The following is a 16,087-nucleotide window of genomic DNA, read 5'->3' as shown; positions in this document are numbered from 1 at the left end:
GCTGAGATTTCTTCAGCCTCCATCACTTTCATATAGATCTTAACTAATGGAACAATTCAGAGTGAAATCTAATCTTGGATTATGACTGACACCACCACGATATTGCCTGTATTTGCTTTGAGGAAGCAGGAATACTCTTTTCTCATCCTAGTGTTCTCCTTCATCATGGAGTTGTAAGTTTTTTTCAGAAATATCAGTGATACAAGGAGGTAGATTATTTTGAACAACTGAACGAAAGCTGTAATGCAAATACCTACCTTCTGAATGCTGAATATTCATTATGCTTCAGTTATACATGTTGTGAGAATATCTACCTTGCAATGAAATATTGATACATATTGATATGGTTACTCTACCAGGCAAAATAGAGATTATGTTACCAGACAACTGTATCAAAAATAGAAACCTTCCATCATAACAGAATCTTGAGAATCAGCACGTGAAACAATAAGGCTGCCTGATTCCACCTTTTGTTGATAACTTCAAGGAACAACATCTTAGATAAAATACATAGCTAAATGTTGTTGATAACTGAAGAACATCTCCTTGGTGCTGTCTATAAAGAAAGAACATAGAGACTTCCCTGTAATTTTTCATGGACCAGATATAAGCACTGATGATAATAAATAACTAAGATAAAAAAATTAGGCTGGATAAGAAGTGAATGATGTTTAGATTCATAAGAAAAAATAATGATGTACATCATTACACATGCTGCAATTTGAATATTTGAAAATAATTCTACAGAAAAAATTGTATCATGTATAGTAAGTATAATAACAATGTCAAAATAATTTTAAAAGTGTTTTCAGGGCTGTTCACAGGGGCAGTACCCACCCGCCCTGATGAAGACCTATCCCAAGAAGAGTCCATCCTGCAATGGAGGCTAAATTGCCAGGACTGTTCCAAATGTCCTGGAGTACAAGATCCTCTTCTCCAGCACCACCTCTGGCAGAAGTACATGGGAGTATTGTACTGGCGCAGAACAAGGTCAAGGAGGGGAAAAGCTCAGTATTCCAGTACCGAAACAGCCTGGTAACATTAATACTTAAAAATTCTTATATCATTTGTCACTGCATACATTCTGATACATAATATAAAGATACCATTAATGTATCAGTAACAATGACACACTGTGCAGCATTCTACTGGCTCCTAAATATGGGGGGGTGGGGGGGTGGTGGGAAGAGAGAGAGGAATGCCCTTGGAGATGATCTTGGGTGTTCTGTTGACAGTGTCTGCCCATTTGCTATGGCTAGAGCTCAGGAGATTTGCATACCTAGGCTAAGTTTAACCTCTGCAAATATTCCTCACTGACTCCATCATCAATACAATTATTATATACAGTCAACTAGTCATCACCAAATACATTCTGAGAGAGAAAGAGAATTTTAGGTTGCACTAAAAATGATCTGTTCTCACAAAATTTAAGGAAGCCTTCCATAGACTTTAGCATGCTTTTGTATAAACCTAAGCGGGAGGAGGAGGAAAAAAAGATGATGCAATAGTTAGTTAATTAATAGATTTTTACCTGAATGCGTTGTGGTGAAGCTACAGAGGAGTCTGTGGAAATTATCTGGATACGTTGGGAAGGGCTGGTCATCACTGGAGATTCAGATAGCGAAGTCTGAACAGTCTGCACCTGTAAATAACATACAGAATTTTAATTTACTGTTACAGTACTGAACACTTTTAAAAATACATCTCTCTCTTAAAGATCAGATGGCCCTATAGCATGGAATCTAAATTTACTTGAAAGGTTACAGTCATTAAACCAACTTGGATTTGGTTTCAATTAAATATCAGAATATTGGCTTTTTTGGGGAACAGAATGAATCCCACAGATGACCAAAACCACAAAACCAAACCACCACTACCACCACCCCCTAAATTACTATGTGATCCTTCAGCTTAATGAAATGCAGAAATACTTTTTTCAACTTCCGATTATATATTTGCCTCATTTTTTGCTTCTGTAAAAACAAAATACACTGTATACAATAATAATGTATAATGTTAAATATTTCACCTTTTAATAATTTTAAAGTATTTTATTAACTACTTTTTAAATTTTCAAGTAGCCCAAATTTAGAAAAGCTTTCTCTAGACCCCTAAATAAAAATGTCCTCAACCCCAGGAACATATATGGGACAGGAGATATATGGAAGCTGCTGAAAGAGTGCACAGAACTCCTATCTGACCAAACTGGCCTTTGGTTTTTATGTCTTTGACCTTATTTCATCTATGAAGCCTTCTGAAAGTGCAGTGTCTATACAGATCACGTGGAGAAAACAGTGATTTCATTTTTTCAAGTAGAAGTAAGAACAATTTTAGCTGTCCAATAGTTTTAAAGTAAAAACTTAAAATTAAGATGGCTGGTTATCTGGGTATCTGTGTTTTAGAGAGTAGAATAAATTAGAATTCTAGTTGTTCAGTGTGCTCATATCCTCTCCCCCTTTTTATTGTCCCCTGATTTATGACATTCTACTTCAGAGTGGTGCAGATTTTTTCTGGAATCTATGCTCCAACAGATCACCAACATATCCAGCATGTATTCAGGTACATGTGGTTAATTCTTGTTATTCTAGTGAGGATTTCACTAGCATGACAGAGATTAAATTTGACACTACAACTGAATACTACTGTTTCTTGTTCTATTCCATATCTTTCTACAGCACCAAACTATAAAGCAGATCTAGTTCTGAATACCTAGAAAAATCTTGAAAAACACCCCTTGCATAGCTATTTCCATAGCGAAACTGTTAAATGTTAAATTAAACATGCAAGATAACATTGGCTTGACAGCCTTTATCTTCTGTTTGCAGAAGGAATATCGCATTGGCAATGTACATTTACACACATACTTTACAGTTGTGCGTATTTAGACTTTGTGCTTGTTCATCCTCAGATTCATATATGCAACTGTTAGTACTACTTGTTCCTTCGTAATAATTGTACATGTAGTATGGATGAAGCACTTATATTCTAGTCCTTCAGTCAGCTCACAGGTAGAAGGGTACTGCTTGCCACTCCCCAGTCATCCAATCTCATTTTTATAAAGCTTAGGATATACAGATGCTTACAAGAAGTATGTTATTTAATATTATTCGGGTTTTTTTCAGATATAAACATAAGCTGAAGCTATTATATCAGTCTTTAACACAGAGAAGTATCTCCAGATGTAGGTGTCTATGTATTTTTTTCCCTATTGGTACATGCATTTTTGCCATTCTTAGTTTGGAACCTGACCACACAAAAAATTGGGCTTATCCAAACAAAATCAAAACAAGGTATATCAAATTTATCTCAGAAGTTCTTGAAGAATTAGAACATGGTTAGTTCCAGATCTCTCTTTGTTTGTTTGTTTTCAACAGAGTAGAGGGAAAGCTAAATCATTCTACTTCTAATATAGTAACTTAGAAGAAAATTACATACGCTTATTTGTGCTATACACATTACAAAAGCTCTGCTTTCTTGGTGTATTTGACAAGTTGGTAGTCTGTGACATGGCTCAATGCTTTGACTCTTGTGAGAAAATTCAAAGCAGAGGAGATAATTTGATTCTAAAGCCATACACGGCATATGTTCACCAGTATTTTCAAATAAATTGCAAAAATATTTAAGCAACAGTTAGTACACACAAGACACTAGTATTTCAGTGTAGACTACAGCAACTCCAGAAGTAATATTACTGTCTGCAGTCAACAGCACAACATGGATACTTTTTCAGTCACATTCTTTACTGAAATTTATTATATAAAATGATGAAAAACCACAGTAATATTTAAAAGACTGCTGACAGCAAATTTTACACATGCAGCACATCTGAATAACAAGCATTGTAAATTCTTACAATATGATACAAATTTATACAGACATTCCATTTCAATTGGAATAAAATACTGCAGTGATGTAGTCTAGAAAAGGAATGAACTTTGGCACTACTGGTTTCTTCTACACTCAATTTAACCCATAACTACTTATTTGAAAACAATGCATATAGGCCAAAACTCTATTCTTTGGAAAAATGTTTTTGTATCTATAATGTCAATGACTTAGCAACCTAGATTTTTACGTAAGTCTGCCTAATGCTAAATAAATCTTACTTACATTTTACAACAGATGTTACACTTTGATAATTTCACAATTTTAAATAATTTTATATTGTAAATTGTATAATTTACAATGCTTTAAATTGTGACTGTAAACACTAATTTGGATTTTCATAAATACCCACTACATACACATTTACATTGTCCCATAGAATCTATAGGACTGTGTTTAGTGTATGAGTGATTATAGTAATTGCATTCTGTATGGGAATTTGAGAGTATCAAATTAGTGTTTAATATCTGCAGTGAGATGTGGCCAAAACCAGAAAGCTCACAAGTTGTTTTTTTTCAATCGTCTTTTAAACAATCTTGGAATTATTTGTTTATCAAAACCTATACAGCTGGACAACAGGGTAGTGTCAATTTAATCATTATTTAACCTTGCTTGGAAAAATCTTAATTTTGTAAGCTTTCCTGTTTAATATACAAAAACATTCATTTGTGATGTAAGAAAGAAAAAACAGTTTGGATAGCAAAGAAAATTTACTGCAGTGTCTTCGGGGAAGCAAAGATGTTAAAATACACAGCACTTAATGAAGCCATACTGTTCTACTCTCCTATTGCCTGTACCAGTAGTAGTCCCATATACTGTAAAAGTAAAACCTGAATCAAACATACTATCTCTAATTATCTTTAATACACAGGTCACAAAAGCTGCATGATAAATGAGGAAAATATACAGGAGAGAGACAGAAATAGTAGAATAGTCTTATCACTGGATGATACAAAGCATCCAGCAGCAGAAAACAAGATACCTAGGTGAGAAAAAAACCCCAAGACTCCCAAACTCAAGACTCTTAGAGGACACATTTGAACAATGATCTCCTTATCTTCCATGCCAAATGATTACCTAAGCTATGCACACTTTAAAAGGTCTAAATTAGAGCAAGAAGATCTTTTAAAACCGTTTTCCAATTCTTTCACCTTCAATTATAGAATCCTTAGCCTTTTTTTGAAACATCTTCAAACCTTACACCACAATACACTGTGGGCAGCTTAGAAATAAATAAAGATCTATTTTTCCGTGTTGTTCAAGGATTTATAGCAACTTATAAAAAGAATGCCAGTATATATATGGTAACAGCACTGAAATTCTTCTGTAAACATTTTGGGACTAGGCAACCTTTTTTTTTTTTCCGGATTTGTAAAGTATGTGCTGCAAAGGCATCCTAGTGTACAGCAGCGGTTCCAGGTATTATGTCAATACGAAAACTAGTGCTTTATGCTTTAAAACATTTTCTCAGTTTTTATAGGATGGACCATGTCCTCATATAAAGGTTATTTTTACTGATCAACTCCAGTCTCATTTAATATGAGTTATTTCTCATCCTCACTGCATGACTAGTTGGTATTTTAACCAGTGAGTTCTCTATAAAGTTGGGTAAGTTTGAGATCAGCTGCCATTATAAGCTGATCTGTCATTTTCATGTTTAAATATTCAAGAACATGTATTTATTAACCTGAAAACAGACAATATTTTAGTCTTCTCTTGGTTGAGATTCACCAATGGAGAAGAATTTGTCTAATATCAATAAATGCTTCAGTGTGCACATATAATTTATTTTTATGCTTTTATTAACATGCATACATACTCAGGATGATGTAGGACTCCAAAATGCAAAATTTTACCTTCTTTTCAGGCTTGCCTACTTAATAGAACAGCTTTAAATTTCTGACTGCTACTAAAAATCTCAAGTTTATTTTCCAGACTGAATACAGATGCCATTGGTTGACAACAGATCAACAACCATGGTAAATAAATCAAACACAAAAAGGGAACATATTTTTTGAAATACACAATTTACAAGAAAAAAATCTTTCATCATTTTGTTTGACAGCTAAATTTCTAGCTTGAGCTTTGTCACACACCTACAAAGGGTCAGAATGGATAAATGTGTGATGCTTTATCACAGTGCTACCCAGTCAATTGCACCAAATTTTATTTCTTCAGTAAAAATATATATATTAAAAAAAAAAAAGTAATCCCAAAATATGCAACACTCTAGAAAAGTTCTATCAGAGATTTGCAAAGTTAACTTCAGATAGCTTACATAAATGCTATAGGAAAAATCAAGCTATCATTAATTAGACTCCCAAATAAACTGAATCAAAGTATTCTGAAAGCAAATGGTTTCTAAGTACTAATATCAGGAAGATAATACATTTTAGCATTATATTAAGTTCACTTACAGGATTAAACATAACATTGACTATTCTAATCTGTTGTTCAGAAGAATTATGACACCATGAAACCTGTATCATGTTCAAAGCAACTGCTTTGGAAGCTGTACATACAAAAACTTAGTCCTCCAAAGTCAATGATGGTACATTCTGTAATTCTAAAATATATTTTTAAAAATTAAATACACTTTAATATCTTTAATACTGGAAAGAGTCTCAAATGAGACTTCATCTTCAAGAGATAAGGAAAGAAACAAAGTAGGCCATATATCATAGAAAACGTCAGCATACCACATTTTACAGAGGCTTAATAAACAATCATTTAAAAGTAACCACTAACACTGCAACTTAGACATATCAAAAAATAATACATATAATGTAAAATATAGCTCAAACCCCACTAATTTCCCTTTTTTTTTTAAAAACCCATATCAAATACACTAGTTTTAAGAGACACAGGAAAAATAGTCTGCTTTTATACATTTAGTACTGTTCTCTTCCTGGAGCTTGCTAGCTGTACACTGTACAGACTCTAGTACTTACAGTGTCAAATTCTTCCTGCAGTCTTATTTACATTTTTCCTCAGCAAACCTCTGAGGGCAAAATAATCAGAGAGAAATGTTGAGGTCACTTTTAGTCAGATCACAGATATTTCCATCCAGTCTCAACTACTGAGGATTTGAATGACAGAAAGCAGGCAGTATTGTTTTAAAATGCCCTCTCTGTGACCCTGTTCCTCTGAAGGTCAAGTGCACTATCATTCTCTGTAACCAAGGAAGCAGAATCGACATGTTCCTGCTGTTTTGCCAGCTGCTGAAGGAGTTTGTCTAATAGCAAGATTAATTTCATCTGGGGAAGATAGTCCCACCTTATCAGGCTTCCCCCTCCCCCTGTTCTCTGTTCTTAAGCCCCTCAACCTGCTCACTCTCTGTGAACTGTAAAACAGCAAAATGAAATCCGAGAAAAAAGTTTGCCTGTATCTTGAATTATTTTCAAATCAGCAAAATTAAAAGGAAAATCCACCACATTCCCTGTGGAGCATCTTTAACCTTAAAATTCACTAAGCTAATGTATTTAAAGGAACATAGGCCTTCCTAAAGTAGTCCAGGGCCCTCAAATATGAAGTAGCATAATCAGTCTTAATACACTTAAGTAAGTTCATGACATGTGTGATTAAGTAGTTTAAACTCCATAACAAAACATTCATATGAGACTGCAATAAAGGCTGACAAATGGGTGAAAACAGAAAATATTTTTAAATTATTAGAAAGTGAAATTTCTTAAAGTTATGGTACCTAAACTTTGGGGAAAAATGACCATGTACTTGACAAGTTCTACAACAGTAAACTTGAATGCAGTGGACTTCCACTACAAAGCCTTATGAAACAAACGCATGAGCTAGGCATCTTTCAAGTAGCACTGGTATTTTCATTTAACTTCAAGGACTCCTAATCTTAGCACAGAATTGTGCTCACTATTGAAATTAGGCTCTTTACTTGATAGAAAACACAATTATCTATTGTACAACTCTCGAAAAAAATATCTATGAATAATTACTGTAACTACAGGAGTGTATTTACAGCATGAGTACAATGTAAATGTTAAGTCAACTAACTGTGATCTAGTGTGGGGAAAGTATTATACCTAAAACGTGAGAAAACCTAATGAAATTTTAGTTGGATTTTTCTTATACTTCTTATCTGACACCACACTTAACAACCTTGTCACTCTAGGCTTTTATTTGTCCAATTCATTCAGGAAAGACATTTATGGTACCTGATTAGCAGCTGTCTTTCCTGGGACGAAACCAAAACCATATACAATACAATATGTAAGCGAATACAATAACGCTTTATCACTACATAACCCTCTATTCAGAATTAGATTTCCCAACTGTAAAGTTTGGAATAGCCTTATTGCAAAGAGAAGGTGGAACTAACACTTAAGCAGAAGTGATATAAAAACACACAGTAAGAAAAAAAACACTGAAAGTTGCTTGTTTTCTGAATCAGAAGACGAACTAGCAAAGTAATCAAAATTTGAAATAAAATACAAAACCTATCAACTATAGTCTACTAATATAGTTAGTACTACATTAGTAGTAGTCTGTAGTACATTAGTAACTAATAATGTAGTTAACAGCTTTGTCACAACTGCCTAAGTCACTCACAAAATCTCAAAGACTTGACCAAGAAATATAAAATATACAAAATGCATCTTTAACTAAGAGTAATGTTAGATTTTTAGGGCCTAGCAATTCTTTTTTTTTGATGGAACTTTCTCAAGTACTGTATGCTGCACAGAAATACTACCATTACAAAGGCTTTCACTCTTATTTTTATATGACATCAACTATGCTACTGTAATAAACATCCATAGCGAAGCAGAATTAGTATAACTTTAGAGTTTCTAATATTTCAACAGTGACATAGAACAATGCTTACAAGAGCATATATTATGTTTAATATAACAGAGGGCCTCTTAATGAGAAATTCTGAAATTTCTGTACCTAGTAATTTTCACAGGAAAACACTATTCAGAAATCAGTTCAGATATCTATCATTCTACTTAGAGTCTTATTTTTGTTGTTGTATGTATTTCACTTATTGGAAATGTCACTGTAAGAATGCCTGTGACCTCTCTGGCGTGTGCCTGCAGAAGACTAGGACCATATCTCGTACCAGAATTTTTGCTAATTTGTACAGGGATTGCAGAATTCAATCTGTGTCAACTGGAGGGAGGGGAAAAGAGGAAAAAGCAATCAGTATTAAATGTAATTTTAGGACTTAAGACGACTCCACATCTCTCAAAGCAGTTTTCAGATTCACAGTACTAACCAATCCTATCTGGTACAGATTAAAAACATTTCATGCTTAACTACTGTGTGATATCCTTGAAAGTCCATAAGGATGCAACTGGTATTTTCATTTTAGCATTCACATGGCAAACACTAGTTATATGTAGGCAGACTGGGAGAACAAAACAATTTCATGAAGCATGTCAAGTGTACCTCTGGTATACCACTGGAAGACAGAAGCTGAAGACAAGTGGCACAGCACGGAGAACTGTCTGCTCTGGACCAACCAGCAGAGGACTGTATTCACCTGGGTTCTCAAACCAGCAAGTATCACTAGCAATAATTTCATATGTTGAAGTGTATATAAATTAATTATTAATGATTTGCATTAAATGACACAGAGGATCTGCACAAAGCTAAAAAAGTATAAAAATACACTTCGAAACATAGGTATCTACTGTCTTGCCTTTTTCATCATTAAACTAAAAACAAGTATTTGGCAATTAGGTGCATTTTGAAGGCTGGTAAAATTAAATTTGGCTTCTGTTTCATTTATTCATCACTTTGTCATTTTATATACATAAAAAAGTGTGTGTGTGTATATATATACACAAAAAAAAGTATATTTATAATTATTTTTCCTAATTTTTTCCAGTAAAGTAGTTCACTTTAATTCTACATTTTAGTTGCAATCATATTATATTACATTTCTGATTTATAGGTATATATAAAATATACATATGTATACATAAAATCAGTAGTCTGAAGCTAATCTTCTCTAGACATTTAATTACTTTTACATCATTTGAAATCCATAAGGATTCTTCATAGCAATATAGTCAAGTTGCATACTAATTTACTAAACTGACTTGCCCATAGCATACATATACATCTGTGTGTGTAGGTGTGTTTGGATGAGCACAGGTGTATCTCTAATAAATTCCTGTACTTACTAACCAAATTTTCAATACTTTCTATAGCTTATTTCCCCACTAACACATTGATTATGAAAGCAGTATTTGAGAAATATATTGAAGGAATAATCAATAGGCCACATAGTGAGGAATTTTTAAAGCCTCTAAGCTTCTCCAACTTAAGTAGAACATTTCCTATAATCATGCCACTAAAAGCCAAAGTAATTGTATTGCTTGAATACACTGATCAGTTCTCACTAAGCGTAAACCAATTTCAGAGATACTATTAATATTAGAGAAAAAGAGAATAGAAATTAAACACATAGTTAAGCAATCATAGACCAAATATGTTCAACTGCACTCAGAAATTTAAACTATTTTTACAAGTTTTCTCTCATAAACAGTTAAAGAATTTAAATGAAAAATATGGTACCGAGTTTTACATCACAAAAAGTGCTACATCTCAAATCAAATCAGAGTTATTTTTCTATATTTTTCCTAATGAACGTCTTTAGCTGTTAAGAGGCTTTTATGAAAAATGTATGTATTCCCTGAAAATGTCCAAGTACATTTCTTTCACAGATGTAAGGTATATCTAAAAAAAGTTTCAGTGATATTCTATGGAATTAACTGTCCTGACCACTTGGGCCCTTTGAAGAATGGCAGATAAATTTCAGATCCACCACGGAAGAACTCATCTGTAGTTTAACTGCCCCAACAGGATGCTGGTGCAAGATCTTGTATGAGACATATGAAGGCAACAGTCATGGAAGAAGCTGCAATTCTTGGCATATCTGCATCCTAAAAAAAAAATAAATCTCAGACTACGTCTTACATAACACCCCAATACCTATATTACACCAGCAGCTATGCCACATCTGGTAACATTCTTGAATTCAGAGGCTGCCAAACTGCATAAGCCATGTAGGACCTCATTACTCCAATATGCACTTTGTGTGAGATACCTCTCAGGCAGATGGTATGTCCAGGCCTTATGCAATTAACAGTAACTTGAGAAAAGCCGTATTTGAACTAAAAATTGTTTGAGAAGACTCAGAATCAAAACTCCACAAAAATTCATTCAGAAATGAGAAAATGGCCAATAATAATAACAAAATGTTGAACATAAATGGCCTTATTTTACACTTCATTAATTCTTACAACAAAGCAAAAACTTATTCCGTCAGAAGCGCAGTGTTTCTACTCCCCCTTTTAGGCACAATGTGCTTCATCTGGACTTAAACCTAAATTGCTGAACTACTTATGATGCAATGTGTCAGAGAGATCTGAAGAGGGTCAAGAAAATACTTTATGTGACAAAAATACCCAGTATTTTTTCAGCCTCATGGCAAAACATACTTTCAGAAAGGCCTAAGGTTTTGAGAGGTTCTTATCAGGGCACTGAAGGAACTGAAAGCAACTGAAATCCTCCAGCAACGCAGCTGGCGCAAACAAGATCCCAGTCAGCACAGGACGCAACAGAGTCATCTCCTGCAACTCTCCGCCTATAGCCTCTGACAGAGAAAAAGGATGCACTGTGACTGTCACAGATCTAGATGGGGACCGTTTTAGCAACTACTAAAAGTTCTTCCTGGTCACCTCAGAGCTGATGTTGGAAAGAGGAAATAGCCCTTATTCCTCCCCACACTGACAGTTCTGTTTAAAAACTTTGCATTAAAAACTAAGGCACTGCACAGGGAATACATCTCCACTTCATAACCAAATATATTTTTCTTAAACAATATGCAAATCAAATCTAAGTTGGTGCTGGGACTGAACCTGGGCCATCAATATACTGCACAGTGACAGTACTAAATAAATACTTGAGAAAAGCAGCATTACTTATTTTTGCATTAAGGCTAAAGTATTTTTTATGCTTTTCAGAAGCTACTCAGGATGAGGAGGAATTGCTGAAGTTCCCTCTGAATCCCCTAGCTGTTCTCTAATCTCATGAACTGTAAGTAAAGGCCACTGCAGACACTAAAAATGGAAAACTCTCACCCAATCTGTTCAGAAACACACAGTTGGAAAAATGCAACAAGCAACACTGCTATAAAGCAGAAGGAAGCAACAGCAGTGAAACCATTTGAAACCACTACAAGGACAATTTTACAAAGTCCTAAAAATAGGGTAAGTACAAAAATACATGCAATACTGGAGTGCACTCAGTAACTTCTGTGATACCTTCACAGTTTCATGGAAAACAAACGTGATGAACTATTGCTCAAGAAAGAAAAACAACATATGGTCTACTTGCATGACAATCTGATTTGGTGCTTGGCATCATAGTTCTCAATAAACCCATGCACTACATATGTGGCAATTATGTTGAAAAAATGACACACATATAGCTTAACCTGCCAGTATTTGCATTAAGTTATCCTGTTTGCAACTTCTCTCTCATCATTCATAACTTAAAATTCAGCACATGACTAATGACTCTTTCTCTCCTTCCATTTAATTTTCATCAATGAAAAATATATTCTAAAAAAGCCTCTCATTTTTTAAGGCCAGTGCCAAGTTTCATGCTACATTTTCTCTGAGAAACAGTGAGTACAAACACAGAATTTTAGCATTCTTCAAGAAAACCAGTAATGTATTCACCTGTATTAAAAACTGTATCTGACTGAAGACACAAATAGCAGGCAGCCAGCCATTCATAAAGAAATGGTTCAACATTAACATGATCATAGCATTATTTAATTCTTAATGAGATAATGCTACTTATAACTGTTCTTCCATGAACAAAGTTTTCATGGTGTTATGCAGTGGACAGGCATATAATTTAAGGAAGAGTTGAATACTATGAAGAGATGAAGCTCTCTATTTACCCACCGGCCAGGAAGAAATCACAGAGCTTCATACACTCTTGAGATGGAGCGATCTCTCCAGTGGCAAGATACAATCATCACACTATGTTATCACGGTGCATTTCCTGCACGAGGAATTACAAACGTCACATATTTTATGTGCCTTAGATGCGATTATAGCACTCAAGTTCTACCAAAATAGTATAAGGTTTGCCAGTATTTCCATTACAGGTTTTTATTTCTAAGTTTGTTTGGAAGTGTTTTTAAAAAATGCAGCTTGCCAAATTGATACCTGGTAGAGCAAGCTAGAGTGAAAATTTGCTTGTCGGTTTTCAGTGTGAAATTTTACACTGTTTTTCGAAGTTTTTTTGAAGCTACTCCTTAGATGTTATTTCCAGGATACTCAGTAGGCCATTTTCCACACTATTTAAAAAAAACTAAAATTTTTTAGAAAAAAATTGCTCTAAGTAGAGAATCTCAAATCCATTTCTGAAAACACAACGACACACATATTTCCTTCATATATAGAACTTCTTGCTGAACTAAAAATGTTTTTTAATATCCAGGTGTAATCTTAGGTTAATAGGTCACAAAACCCCCAAACTAATGTCTGAAAAGTGGCCTTGTCTACAGAGATATCTTACCCTACTTGCCCTTCATTATTTATGAAATCCCTTAATTATGTAATCATATGATAAACCATAGTAAATTTGAAGGATATTAAACCAAGTAATTTTAAACAGACGAAAATTCTAGTTTATTTTTTGACTGAAGTTTGCATACTGAAGGAGATAAATAGGTTATTTTCTATGGCCATCATTATATGCAGTTTCAGTGTTTATGAGTTTAGACATTTTAGCTGTTGAGCATCCAAACTTCAGTGAATATACATCAAGACATATCTTAATATCATTTTAAATAGATTTTGTGCTCTTTTTCTCATACATGTAGGCAGAAAATATAAAGCCTGATTTAAATTAATCACCCTACTGTAAATTCAATATAGTGCATAAGTAAAACAGGTCACTTCAAACACTGTTCTGAATTTAGATGACAACTCAAAAGATGAGCAGAAACCTTTCACATCCAAAATGGTCAAGCTAATGATCAAATGACCAGAAATTTTGTTGTATTAATTTTTTAAACAATCCATAATACAGCCAAGTTCCTCAAAATTCATGTTGAATTACCTACTTGCATTCCTAATATGAGGGCCACCACAATGAAGTAAGGCAAACAAACCACCTATTAGTCGCACTGGTTTCTTGTTTGTCCCAGGTGTAAAGCAGTGCTGTTCTACGAAGATTTTCTGTCCCATTTATGCTTAATTGTAAACAGCAAGGACTCCCTAATATCTTTCTTATTTCAAAAGCTCATATACCAACTGTTGTGATATCATCTGTCACTCACCTCAGCCACCTGCTGAGTCTCCACTACCTGCTGAGTCAGCACCTCCATATTGGTTGCCATGGTGAAACAAGATCATTAGAGAACCTGTTTGAAAAGATGCCAGCAACTTCCATCAGGCACAAAAGTTAGGTTTTTTCTTATTAGTAAAGAAAGCTCTGATATGACTTTTTGGTAATTTACAATACTGTTTGATGTATCTGACAAATAAGAAAATATGCCATAGATGCGTGTGTGTGCGCACACAAATATATACACACACACATATATGTACAGTACATGCATACTGGAACCATACTGTTCAAAAAGCTGAGACATGCAGTTATTCTTTTACTTTATAAAGCCTCTAATATACTATTTTTACCCTACTATTTAAGCTGCAAAGAAAAGACGTTACTTTCATCAATTAGGAAGGACTAATTGGAGTGTCAAGTCCTGATGCAGTTTGTGGAATTCACAGATCTCTAAGGCACTTTCCTCAACTCAAGGGAAGAGAAACCTTACTGTTAAACTGCTTCTACACTACCTTTACTAGGAAATAGCAATCTAAGAATGCTGTTTTAGGCAGATTTTTATTGAGCCATTCCATTAAACTACTATTTTCATTCATATTCTTACGGTAATCTTCCACAATAAGGGAAATAAACAGTCACATCTAAAATGTATTTTCCATTATCCAAACTGTTTTTTATTATAATGTGATAGTATTATCACTCTGAGAAGAAAATACTGCAGAATTGGTTTATCCTGTTGTAAGTGTACCTTAAAAAAAAAAAAAAAAAACACAAAACAAACAGAAAAAGGAAGAAACAAGAAAAAAAAACACTTCCAATATATTGTTAATGATAATTATTAGGGCTGTGTTTCTCCAAGGGTAAATTTAATTAAGATTTCAAATTCATACATTCAGTTTTTAATTGTGACTTGCTCATTATAGAGCCAGAGTTCAGATTCTGACACAGGTGTAGGTAATGAAAAGGCATTCTTGAATGTTGGCCCATTTGATGTTTTATTGAAAACCTTCTGTTGGTACTTGCAAAGCAATCATTTAACATAAAATTTAAAAATACTATGAACAATAGCAAAACATGTAACAGAAAAATGCATGCATGTCCCTAGCATGACCCCCCCCATTCAAATGCAACTTCTACAACACTAACATTGTTGAAAATGTCAAAATTCATTAAGTTAAAAAGATTAAATCATATTGTCGTAAATTCAATGTGAAAATTATTTTGTATGTGTCAATGGAAGACTGTTCATAACAATGCATAATCAGAGTTGAGACATACCCTATGGAAATCACATTTATGCTAGTTTCTCACATAGTTTGTCATTTTTATTCAAGTGTTCAACTTGCACAGTAAGCTTATGAACCGTTTCCACCAGACCCATTTAAAAATGTAGCTTGCAAATGGTTTCCCAGTTGTTCAATAATTCGTTTTCAGTGTTCTCTCTTATTTCAAATTCATTTTTTATGCTCAGCAAGGAGGATAACCACACGCTCATAACATGCTGTTTTCTCAGTGTTTTAAGATGAAGGAAGCCCTGAAGATGAGATACTTTGTTCATAAGAATACCCTTCCAACCTTCCAACGAAGTCTTTGCTGTGATAGGACTCTGACAGGTGGTTTGTTGTTGTTATCCACCAAGGGTTTTTGTACTTTTGATCTTCCCAAAACAGCAATAAGCTGAGGCTATCTGATCAAATCCAACTGGAAGCCCAAAGACCACAGACAGCCATGCCAAGTAAGCTTGTTAGCAATGCTGACTCCCAGAATGTGACACAAAGCAAAATCAGTCCCCTAGCAAAACCCCTGAGCAGCAGAGTTCATAAAGAAAAAACCAAAAATCCCCCAAACCAAC

General features: G+C 34.2%; 1 protein-coding gene across 1 annotated transcript in view; it reads right to left on the bottom strand.

Annotated features, from left to right (window-relative positions):
* The window catches only part of NR2C2 (nuclear receptor subfamily 2, group C, member 2), a 33,412-nt gene extending 19,105 nt beyond the window's left edge, over positions 1-14,307 (bottom strand). The window contains exons 1-3 of the mRNA XM_009709429.1: positions 14,225-14,307; positions 12,840-12,939; positions 1,532-1,642 (exon numbers count right to left, since the gene is read on the bottom strand). Coding sequence (XP_009707731.1) covers positions 1,532-1,603 — 72 coding nt within the window. The 5' untranslated portion in view covers positions 1,604-1,642; positions 12,840-12,939; positions 14,225-14,307. The remainder of the gene's footprint in view (positions 1-1,531; positions 1,643-12,839; positions 12,940-14,224) is intronic.
* Positions 14,308-16,087: the final 1,780 nt, after the last annotated feature.

Source organism: Cariama cristata, unplaced genomic scaffold, assembly GCF_000690535.1.
Source record: "Cariama cristata isolate BGI_N322 unplaced genomic scaffold, ASM69053v1 scaffold12851, whole genome shotgun sequence".
NCBI lineage: Eukaryota > Metazoa > Chordata > Aves > Cariamiformes > Cariamidae > Cariama > Cariama cristata.
This window is presented reverse-complemented; position numbering and strand designations above follow the sequence as displayed.